Here is a 12,601-nt window from a genome sequence, read left to right as displayed (position 1 = left end):
TAAGAATAATTCCAAACCGGCAAAAAGTGTATCTGCAGAGCTCCTCTATTTCTGACAGTTCTCTGACTTTCACATTTACAGCGGTTGAAACATTGTATCTGTTTCCGAATAAAAACATCTGTATCCTAAATGGAAACAAATAGATACAATGTTTCAACCGCTGTACATGTGAAGGAACTGTCAGAGAACTGTCAGAAATAGCGGAGCTCTCTGCAGGGACACTTTTGCCGGCTGATCGGGAAAAATCCGATTCGCGCACCCGAAGTAGGCTAATATTCGGATTCGACGCAAATCAAATTTTTCCTGAAATTCGAATCGAATTCCACTTCGCCTGGTTCGATTCGCTCATCTCTAATTGGCACGCTTAGCGGCTAGAAGGAAGCCATTGTCGACACTACAATCGGTGCTGCTTTTTTGATGTGATGCCTTTCTATTTTTACCTTTTTAATCTGAGTGCAACTTCTCATCTAAGATACATTTTTACATAAGGATTTACTGCACTATGAGTATTTGTATTTCATATGTCCCTAACTCATTGAAAGCGACGTTGGAGCAGAGCTGAGGGTCAGAGTGCTGTTCCATCATCCATCCTGTATTTCTTTGGGGTTCATCACTAAAGCACTGTTGGTTTTTCATTTGTTTTGAAAGCCAAATAGTTCCGGTAAGCATCCAAACTCACTTTCACCTTCACTGGATTTCTGGGGTGTTTCCCTTGAAGTTGGCCTTACTTTGATTTTTGAAAGCACTTTCTGCACATTTGTGGCTTTGGTTTTCAACACCTGAGCATGAATATTTTGTTAAAGACAGACTGTTATTTTTATATATATTTTATTAATTATTGGCTTAGGATAGCGCTGCACTTTGTGAGTTATATTTTGTAGAAGGTTTCTGTATCTGCTAACTTGGGCAGCAGCTGTCTTTTTCATTTATAACACAATTCTTTTGATCCTAGCGTGGCATTACATATGTTTCTATCACTATATAACATTACTTAAAATGGTAGTAAACTATTTTTATTAAAAAAATTGTATTTAAAGTTTTTATTTTTACCTACTGGTAAGCTTATCTGTAGATGAAATTAATATCTCCTAAATGTGCACCATTTAGGAGATATGTTTTTTTCATGCACTCTGAAGGAACGGCATACCCGTGCCCCGTTCCTTCAAAGCCCTGTGCCATGTCCTGAGACTCCCGTGCCCATGACGTTATCACGGCCAGTTAGATGGCCGGAGCTTGTGAACCCAGAAGGAAGACTGGGTGAAGATGGAAAGCCTGTACAGTGGTGACAGCGTGCCGCTGGAGGGTTTCGTTTTAAGGTAAGTTTTTTACATAATGTGCTAGTATGTGATTTATACTAGCACATTATGCCTTTACCTTGCAGGGGATTTTTTTTTTTTGGTTCACTACCGCTTTAAAATATGCTCCCTCAAAACGTGCAAGGCAGGATGCATACATGCCCTTTCACTACCAGAGCTAAATTTGCGTTTTTTGCACACGTTCAAAAAAATCATTTTAGCCTTGAAGATTGCAAAAAATCACCAAAACATTATACTTTCTTAACCTCCCTGGCGGTATTCCCGAGTGTAGCTTGGGGTAAAGTTTCAGTACCAAAAGTGGTAACCCCGAGCTACACTCGGGCTTACCATGCGGTGCTGCTCCGGCATCTGTTCTTCACTTACCTTGTCCTGCGCTCCCGCGATGTCCCTCCTGCAGTGTCCCCGGCAATGTAATCCGGCGGATGCCGGCATCTGTCATCTGGGTTCCGTCCCCTGTGAGCGTTGGGACATACGGGGGACGGAACTGGTGGGAAATTTGAAAATGACAAAAAGTGACATTCAATAAATACACTAAAATCACATAGTATAACATTACTGTGTCAAACCATTTCACATACATTTTGTCCCTAGTGCCTTGTCTTGTGCCCTGCCTGCATTTTTACTGTTCTTTCTGCCTGGAAACTGAGAAATGTCCATGGCATCCAAAAAGCGTCCCTTTAGGTCAAAATCGGTTTTAGACCAGCTAGAGAACAGCGATAGTAAATTAGAACCACTTGCAGAATTGAGTGATAATGATTTGTGGGGAAATTCGTCATCAGACACTGAAAACGATTTTGCGACTTTGCTCAGTGATGTGCGAACTTGGCGCTATATTTCAAATTTCAGTGTTTTTGGTTTGATTATATTATTGAATTAAATTTATTATTATATTTTTTATGATTATTTATTAAATTATAATTTATGATTTCGTGTTTCAAATTTTATCATACCCGGGATGTTTACTAGACTCTTGTTCGGACAGATTTCAGTGAGTTATTCCTAAAAATAACATGCCTAGAATAAAAAAAATACATATTTCCATGCAAAAAAAAGTACCGCTTTGAGCACAGAAATATGGACATAATCAGACTGCTAGGGAGGTTAAAGCAGAGACCCTGGAGAAAAAAATAGTAGTAGTTACAGTTTTTTATGCTACATGACTTTCACACAAAGGTCTAGAAAATGCAAAATTTCAATAAAACACACACTGTTCATTTTAGGGTACACAGATGCAATAAATTCACCAATTTGGTAGAATTTAAAAGATGAGGTTGCACCAGGTAAATAGATACCTAACGTGTCAAACCTTAAAATTGCGTGTGTCTGTGAAAAGGCAGCAAACCTCAGTACAATGTTTTCCATTGGCGATGATATAAGAGCCTTTACAGGTCATTCATTAAGAGTTGTTTAGGAGCTCAGATGCTAAATATATTTATCTCACTTATGAGCAGATATGTAATGTGTATCGCAATCCATATTTTCGTGCATAGGCTCCCTAGATGCATGCATTTACATTTGTACGTGCATGTATGTGGGGGTGGAGGTTGGGGTATTTAAAAAATCTTTTGGGTGGGAATTTTATGTGCTTGATGTAACTTGGCATATTGGCTAGGGAATGGGATATGGGGACCCAGAAGTGACATTTTACACATCACTTCCGGTCAGGGGCGGACTGACCATTTTCGAAACTCGGGCACTGCCCGAGGGCCCGGGGTCAGTAGGGGGCCCAATGAGATGCCCCTGGTACCTTTTTCATAGGCTTTTTTGAGTTTGGGCAATGACACAGGGGCCCCATGATCCCCTGTTGCCCGGGGGCCAGATGAGTTGTCAGTCCGCCCCTGCTTCCGGTTCAGCAAAAAAAAAAAAAAGTGTATGCATGTCTTTTAGGCTCCCTCCCCTCTAACTGGCAGCATCCGCCATGAATGTCCAGGGCATGCTGATGGGCGCATGCAGCATAGGATAAATGGCAAAGGTGGATGCTTGGGGTCGGGGCACGTTTCCAGCGCTTCGTAAATGAGGGGAAGCTTTGCTGACTTCCATCATTAAATCATATGCAAGCAAAATGCTGTTTATTTTATTTTCCTTGCATGTACCAAGGAACATGCAAGGCTATTTTCCCGCATCTAAGCTCTGGAGCAAAGGGATTTTGCTTTGTGATAGATTTAAAGTATATCTAAAGCCAAAACATATGTTGTAGATTTGGATAGAGTGGCGAGGTTGGAACCCCTGTCAGGTTTTTATTGTTGTATGTGTCTGTTAGGTAGATTCACCCTCTCAGTTTTGTCCTGGAATTCCTTGCCACTTTCACACTGATCTGCCGCAAAAAACGCATAGGCGTTTTTACAGCGCGTTTTTAAAGGACAAGTGACTTAAAAACCGCTCCAAAAGGCACTTTTCATGTTTTTTTTCTTTTGATTTCAATGGGAAGAGGCGTTTCTGAGGCTTTTTTTTTTTTTTTTTTTAATTTCTCAAAGATGCTGGAAGCAAGAGTTTTTGCACTGCACATGCTTAGATATACATTCACATACATAGGGAAGCATTTTTCTTGAGCTTTTCAGGTACTTTTTTAACCCCTTTACGCCGGCCGCTCACAAATGTGCGGCCTCCCGGCATCTGGGCCTACACGCCGAGCAGCCGCACATTTGCGTTCATGTAAGAAAAAACATATGTGCTGAGAGCGCGCGCCCTGCGTGCTCCCAGCACACATGTCCGGTACTCACGGAAAGGTCCGCTCTTTCGATCTGGAAATTTCCCGATCATGTGACCACCGCGACGACGCATCGTGGCCCCGCCCATCACGCCTCCCGGCTTCTGAAACTCTTAAAGGGTCGGGAGGTGTCGGCGGGAAGGGGTTAAACACAAAAATGCTTCAAAAGCACCTCCGTGTAAAAGTAGCCTTAAAGTGACAGGGAAAGGTTTTAGCTGTCACCAGAACAGAAAATACAGGCAAAATCATCCAAAAGTGATACTTGTTCTAGTGCCAAATGCTTAATGGGGCATTTCCCTCACTTTGGAAAGATTTTTCTCTCCCTTCCTGTTGTGTCTACAGGGAGAGGAAGTGAATATAAATCTCCTTAATGAGCACACATGAGCAAAACAAACTGACAGGGTTTTACCATTCTTTGCATCCTCCAAATTAAAACTTAGTTTTGTCTTTAGTTTTAAACACATTTAGCTTACATGGATACCAACCCACATGCATTATGCTCTGTATAATGTATTTACGCTTGTGTACCTTGTGTATGGCTGGTGCAATGGATTGTTAAAATACATTGCATGTTTTCTTTTCTCAAAAATTACAAAAAAAGTTTATTTAACTTTGCCCAGGAGCGCAATGCAATGTACTGTGGTGCACTAACATCAGGTGACATGCTGCATTTTTTACAGAATGCACACCACTGCATGTGCATATTATGAACAGGACACAGAAAACTGTTGTTTTATAGGTGGCCTTGTGTTTAGCGTTCATTGTTTAATATGCAGATAATTGCACCTCAACAAACCTGCTAGAAACTGGCCCTTTGAAATATAGTTCAGGTTAAGATGTATCACCTACTTTGCTAGTGACTATTACATGTGCACCTTTTAATGATAGCTGGACTTTAAAAGAATATTTTTTTATAATATGAGAAGAGCTAGCAGTGAGAGTGTGAATATTCCAAATCGGTGGTCTCCAAACTATGGCCCAGGGGCCGGAAGTGGCCTTTTGCTTTATCTGGCCCTTGGGGCACTGATCCATCTACTGATTCCAACATTGGGACATCATTCCTGCCACTGACACAAACAATGGGGCAGAAATCTTCCCATTTACGTGAATGATAGTATACAATTCCACGCAATATCACCAACAATGGGGCACTATTCACCCCAATGACATCAACAATGTGGCACTATTTCTCAAGCTGACGCCTACAATGGGGCACAATTCCTTCCAAAAACACAAACAAGGCACACTTCCTTCCACTGACACCAGCAATTGGACACTATTCATTCCACTGACACCTACAGTAGAGCACAATGCCTCTCACTGATACCAGTGCTGGGATACAATTCCTTCCAATGAAACCAACCATGGGGCACCATTTCTCCAATTAACACCAATGGTGGGGCACTGTTCCTCCCACTGACACCAACAATGGGCTGTAATTCCTCCCACTGATAACAATGATGGGGCACTGTTCCTTCCACTTACACCAATGATGGAGAACGATTCCTCCCACTAATATCAATGATGGGGAAAGATTCCTCCCACTAATACAAATGATGGGGCACTATTCCTTCCACTGGCACCAATGATGGGGCACTATTCCTTCCACTGGCACCAATGATGGGGCACTATTCCTTCCACTGGCACTAATGATGGGGTAGGATTCCTTCCACTGACACCAATAATGGGCTACAATTCCTCCCACTAATACAAATGATGGGGCACTATTCCTTCCACTGGCACCAATGATGGGGTAGGATTCCTTCCACTGACACCAATAATGGGCTACAATTCCTCCCACTAATACAAATGATGGGGCACTATTCCTTCCACTGGCACCAATGATGGGGTAGGATTCCTTCCACTGACACCAATAATGGGCTACAATTCCTCCCACTAATACAAATGATGGGGCACTATTCCTTCCACTGGCACCAATGATGGGGTAGGATTCCTTCCACTGACACCAATAATGGGCTACAATTCCTTCCACTAATACCAATGATGGGGCACTATTCCTTCCACTGACTCCAACAATGGGGTACAATTCCTCCCCTAATTCCAAAGATTGGGCGTTGTTTACTCCCAGTGAAGCCAGGACATTTTCTTCTCTGACTTCCTGCAGTCTGGCACCCCCTAAAGTCTGAAAGATCGTTAACTGGCCTTTTGTTTAGTAAGTTTGGAGACCACTGCTCGAAATACTTCCTGACAGCTTGTAAGCAAAGTCCGATAGTGATTTGTCTAGCAAAACCTGCTTGCTGTATTAGGTCAGGTGAGGCCTATTTAATAGTTTTGTGTATTTCATGTGAATTAATCTGATACACTGGGATTATGGTACCATGTTTTATGCTGGATGAGTACTTTTTGTTAACCTCTTCACGCCAACAGTACGCAAATATGCAGCCTCTCAGCGGCTGGGACTTGAGGCCGAGCGGCCGCATATTTGCGTACCTTTTCTAAACAAACGTGATTGGCTGGGCCTTTCTAGCAGCTTTATTTTCTTTCTTTGAATCCAATTGAGTTTCCTTGGCTTTGTGTTTGGAAATATTGTCTTGCTGAAATGTACACCCTCGTTTCATCTTCATCATCCTGGTAGATATGCAACAGATTTTTATCAAGCATGCCTTGGTATATTTTTCCATTAATTCTTCCTTTATTGATCACCATGTTGTTCCAACCTCCAAACTTCACTGTTGGCATGGTGTTTTTGGGGTGATGTGCAGTGCCATTTGAGCTTGAAACATGGTGTGTACTATGGCATCCAAAGAGTTAAATTTTGGTCTCATCTGACCAGACTATATTCTACCAGTATTTCACCGGCTTGTATAAATCTTGTACAGCAAACTTTAAACAAGCGTCAACATGCTTTTTCTTCAGCAATGGAGTCTTGCATACAGGCCATGGCAGTTGAGTGCATTACTTATTGTTTTCGTTGAGACAATTTACCTGCTAATTTCAGGGCTTTCTGATGCTCTCCACAAGTGGTCCTTGGCTCCTGGACAACTTGTTTGATAATTCTTTTCACTCTTCTGTCAGAAATCTTGCAAGGAGCACCTCGTTGTGGCCGGTTTATGGTGAAATGTTCTTTCGACTTCCAGATTATGGCCCCGACAGTGCTCACTGGAACATTCAGAAGTTTAAAAATCTTTCTGTAAACAATACCATCAGTATGTTTTGCAACAATAAGGTGGCAAAGGTCTTGAGAGAACTTTTTGCTTTTACCCATCATAATGAGACACCTTTTTATATGCCATCAGTTAAGACTGAACTAGTGAATATTAATTTGCACTGGCAAGGGTAAGGATTGCTTTCTAATTACGGATAGATTTCAGCTGGTGTCTTGGCTTTCCATGCCTTTTGCTCATCCATTTTCTCATGTGTTCAATACTTTTCCTTTTGTCATTTAATTTTATTACACATAACTTAAGTTCTGAATTTGTTATGGTTTTTTTATGTATGGATTACATGAGTTGTTACTGATATGTGGTGAAAATGTCATGCCTATAGTACCTTTTAGAAATATATTTACTGAGAACAATGGTGACGTGTTCAATACTTATTTTACCCGCTGTATATGATTGAAAGAATTTCTTTAAATCTGTTTATTGCAAAATACCTGCTGATCATGTCTGAAATTTAGTTGACTTATGTCCTGTGCACACTTGCTGTGTTATCCCAAGGAGTGTAATTAGCCCTCCAAGTTCTTATTTTGGAACTACAGACACTCACCTGTCTAGAGATCCAGCGCTGTTTTCACCTGGTCTGGTTCTTCACTGATCTTGGAGTACCCAGCATTGGCCTTTTAGCGGTGGGCAGCTGGCTGTTACTCCTTCTTCGCAACTAGCTGCCCACTGCTCAAGAGCAAGCTGCACTGTGCTTTGTGCATGGTCCGGCAATCTTCTGGGACCTGTGACATGTCCCAGAAGATTGTGGGAAGGGAGGGGGAAAGAAAAATTTCTGCTCAGATTGCATAGGTGATCCAAGCAGAACTGGGAGTGGGTACCTATCAAAACTTAGTACCTGCCCAAAACAATTATGTTTTAACCACCTCCCGCCCACGATATAGTAATATGACGGACGCAAGGTGGTTCTCTCGTTCTGGGAGGACGTCATATGACGTCCTCCCATTCTAACCGCGTATGCGTGGCTCCCGGAGCGCGCAGCGCGGCGATCGGCGGTGTGCTGTGTCCCTCAGACACAGCGGATCACCTATCCACGGAAAGAGCCAAAGATGTCGGCTCGGTCATGTGATCAGCTGTGTCCAATCACAGTTGATCACATGTAAACAGGGAAATGCCGGTTATCTGCATTTCTCTCCCCACGAGCTGTCACGCTGACCACACGGGAGGAGAGCTGGTAATCGGCATTTCTCGGAGGGAACATGTACACAGATCATCAATGCACTGATGATCAATGTGCCCTGATGATCTGTGTAGCCCCAGCAGTACCACCTGTCAGTGCTCATCCATGCCACCTGCCAGTACCACATCCGTGCCACCTATCAATGCCGCCAATCAGTGCCAGTCAGTGCTGCCTATTAGTGCTGCCTATCAGTGCCATATATGAGTGCTGCCTATCAGTGCCCATCAGTGCAGCCTCATTAACACACATCAGTGAAGGAGAAAAATCACTTATTTACAAAATTTTATAACAAAAACAAAGAAAAAACTTTTTTTTCCAAAATTTCAGTGGTTTTTGGTTTGTTTAAGAAAAACTAAAAAACCCAGAGGTGATTAAATACCACCAAAATAAAGCTCTATCTGTCACAAAAAATGATAAAAATTTCCTATCGGTACAGTGTTGCATGACTGCGCAATTGTAATTAAAAGTGCAACAGCTTTGAAAGCTGGAAATTGGCCTGGGCAGGAAGGGTGTATAGGTGCCCTGTAGGCTAGTGGTTAAATATAGCAGAGGAAGGGGGATTAAGAACTGAACTTTTTTCTTTTTTGGTTGAAGTTCCGCTTTAAGTTCTATGTTGTGCAGATAGGACAGTGGGTGGGTTTGAGTAATTTACCAAAATCGACAGAGCAGGCACAACCCTGTTTTAAAAAAAAATGCTGTGTGTTGTCATCCCAGTTTAGAAATTTGGTGTGGCATTTCTGGCAGATCAAGAAGTATTTTTCTGTACTTACGGGGTTTTATAGTGATTTAACCACTTGCCGCCCAGCCACCGCATATAAACGGCGGCAGGGCAGCACTCGTAGGCAAAAGCACGTCTTAAAACGGCTGCCTTCAAAACAGGTAGGGGGCGCGCGCGCGCGCCCTACCTGTCCCGCGGGTGTCAGCCGCCGGGTCACGGCCGGTTTTTACTGGCTGTTTTCCCGCGATTGACAGTGATCGCTGACACAGAGCAGGGCTGCATTGTTTACACACAGCCCTGTTCTGTGTCAGTTCTCTGACAGCTTGTGAGAAGCTGCAGAGTTTCTCTCCCTCAATCAGCTCCCCCCTCCCCCCCGTCCAGTACACACCCCCGCCCCCTAGTAAAACACTCCCCTTACACAGCAAATTCTAAAAATGTTAACCTCTTCCTCCCCAGTGACATTAGTACAGTTTCAGTGTTTTTTTTTTTCACTGATCACTGTATTGGTGTCACTGGGGATGTCAGTGACCCCAAGTCCGTTCCCCCCCCCCAGTGTCAAAATGTCCGCCGCAGTCCTGCCATAAGTCGCTGGTCGCCGCCATATGTCGCTGATTGCCGCTATATGTCGCTGATCGGCGCCATTATTAGTATAAATAAAAATTCCAGTATCTTTCCCGCCATTTGTAAACGCTATAACTTTCACGTAAACCAATTAATTTACACGTATTGGGATTTTTTTTAGCAAAGACATGTCGCAGAATGCATTTTGGCAGAAATTTATGACTAAATTTGATTTTTGCATTTTTTTTACTGGACGTTTTATAGCAAAAAGTCCAAAATATTGTTTTTTTTTCCTCAAAATTGTCAGCCTTTTTTTTTATAGCGCAAAAAATAAAAACCGCACAGGCGATCAAATACCACCGAAAGAAAGCTCAATTTGTGGGGAAAAAAAGGGATGTAAATTTAATTTATGTACCATATTGCATGACCGCGCAATTGTCCGTTAAACTAGCGCAGCGCTGTATAGCAGAAAAATGGCGTAAATTGCAGTATTTATACCATAGTTTGTAGACGCTATCAATTCCACACAAAGCAATCAATATACACTTATTGGGATTTTTTTTACCAAAAACATGTAGCAGAATACATTTTGGCTTAAATTTATAACCAACTTTGAGTTTACTATATATTTTTTATAGCTGAAAGTAAAAAATATTGTTTTTCTTCAAAATTTTTGGCCTTTTTTTGTTTATAGCGTGAAAAATATAAAGCGCACAGGTGATCAAATTACACCAAAAGAAAGCTTTATTTGTGTGAAAAAAAGGACGTAAATTTCGTTTGGGTGCAGCATTGCATGACCGCGCAATTATCAGTTGAATTAGTGCAGCGCCGAGTAGCAAAAAGAGGCCTGGTCATTAAGGGGGGTAAATCCTCAGGAGCTCAAGTGGTTAACATGGAGAAATGTGCATGTATTGCATATACTGTACACTTTTTTTTTTTTTTTTGGGGGGGGGTATTTTACTCTAATATACACTTAAATCCTGTATGTGTCCTGTATGCAGGTCATTCTTGGCAGTGATTTATACCATTTGCAGCATCGTGGAGTGCAGAGAAAATCTTTCATCCCTCATCGAGGCAGGCACATCAGACTGAAAAAGGAACCTAAGGTAATTGAAGCAGGACTGTTTACAGAAATATGTACTTGTACATCCGCCCATTCCCTGCATGCTGTGCAGCTTTCTTACCTTTTTTAAATCTGAAGTATTCTACCTTATCTGAAGTTTTATTTTGTTCTGCACCTGTGAGAAGTCATTCAAGGACATCCCTGTAGTAACACCCACTTAACAGTGTTTAAAAGTGTGGTGATCTAGGTTAAATAACACGCACAGCCTTGCCTAAGGCCTAGTTCATTGAACAAATGATCGTTTTTTTTGTTTTGTTTTGTTTTTTTGCACACTAGTCTCATATCAAACACTTATCAGGTTACTAAAGCTACAAAAATTCTCGTAAGACAGAATACAACTTTGAAGGTAATATAATGTATTGTAATATAATATAATAATATAATGTAATATATAATAAGGTAATATAATGTATTTTTATTTTCCGAGCATGAGTGGTCTTGGTCACTAGATTTTTTTACAAATATACTATTACATGAAAATCATTCATTCTGTTTACTTACAAGAAACATTTTCTTGCTTGTCCGTTTTGGATATTTTCGCATGAACTGTCGTGATTGGCTCTCGAAAGCTGTGTACAAACGAATACATTATTGGACGATTGCTGTGAATACATTTTTCTTTTTTTTGTACAATTTTCTTGTTGTATGCACTAAGCAGTAGAATACCATAAACCAAATTTTGTGGGTTCCATGTGTTATACATGAGCAGTAGGTATGAAAAGGGAGCTCAGAATAACACATGTAACCCACAGAATTTGGTTTACGGTATTCTACTGCTTAGTGCATACAACAAGAATATTGTACAAAAAAAAAAAAAGTGCCTTTTAATAAACACTTTAAGTGTGCATCCCACGTGCATGTTTGCCTTCGCGTGTATGTGTGGGGCGGGGGGTGATATTTAAAATTTTTTAAATTATATTTATTTTATAACAAATGTAATTCTTTTAACACTTTATTTTTAACTTTATTGCTATCACAATGTGATAGCATGGGCAGGTGACAGGTTCTCTTTATGGAGCCATAAGGGGTCTATCAGCCTCCAAATGTCTTATGTGCCCTCCACTGCATCTAATCAAGCACAGATTGTGTTTGATTAGCTGTTTCTCCACCTACCGTAGCTGGCGAATGACAGCTCAGAACTGGAAAGTGCTTCTGGGTACATTCATTACATAAGAGATCAGGGGATGGATGTTCCTTACCATGTATTCTCTACCATTTATCCTTCTGCATCATGTATTGGGGCATTGTACCACAGTCTTGGGTTCCCCTGGGGGACTGGAGAGCCTGAAAACCACTGCGGCAGTTAAAGGGTATGGGGGGGGAGAAGGACGTGACTTTTGGTACGCAAGTACTGGACTTTAAGCCCGGTAAACACAGCTCTTTTTTTTTTTTCATTCAGCCCAGCAGATTGAAAGAAATGTAACTGACATATCACCGTACGGACAGAAGGCTGCAAGCCCTGATCTGATGTTGACTTTCCAGCATATCCCTTCAACAAAAGCCGATCGTCAGACCGGCTTCTGCCGAAAATGTTGCTGTACACATTGACCGAAGAAGGAATCGGCCGATTTTGGGACCGTATTAATACGTAGAATGAAATTCCTGCTATCTTTGTTCTAATAGCTGATAATGTGTGCAGTATACTTATACATGAGCAGTAGGTATGAAAGGGGAGCTCAGAATAAATAAAATAAAATAGAGGGAACAGAGTGTTCATTACAGTGATCAGCACTGTGATGAACATTCAAAGTCTTTAAAAAAAAATTACACCCTCTTGAGCAGCGCTCTGTTACTGTGGTGACATTGAACTGTTC

The 12,601-nt window shown here is 41.5% G+C and overlaps 1 protein-coding gene across 1 annotated transcript in view; it reads left to right on the top strand.

The window, feature by feature from the left end:
- The window catches only part of PCSK4 (proprotein convertase subtilisin/kexin type 4), a 113,954-nt gene that overhangs the window by 30,937 nt on the left and 70,416 nt on the right, over positions 1–12,601 (top strand). Inside the window, 1 exon segment of the mRNA XM_089690732.1 lies at positions 10,666–10,770. Within this exon segment, the coding sequence (XP_089546858.1) occupies positions 10,666–10,770 (105 nt within the window).

Source organism: Staurois parvus, unplaced genomic scaffold (assembly GCF_062004578.1).
Source record: "Staurois parvus isolate SC_StPar_1 unplaced genomic scaffold, SC_StPar_1.0 ptg000541l, whole genome shotgun sequence".
Classification (NCBI taxonomy): Eukaryota; Metazoa; Chordata; class Amphibia; order Anura; family Ranidae; genus Staurois; species Staurois parvus.
This window is presented reverse-complemented; position numbering and strand designations above follow the sequence as displayed.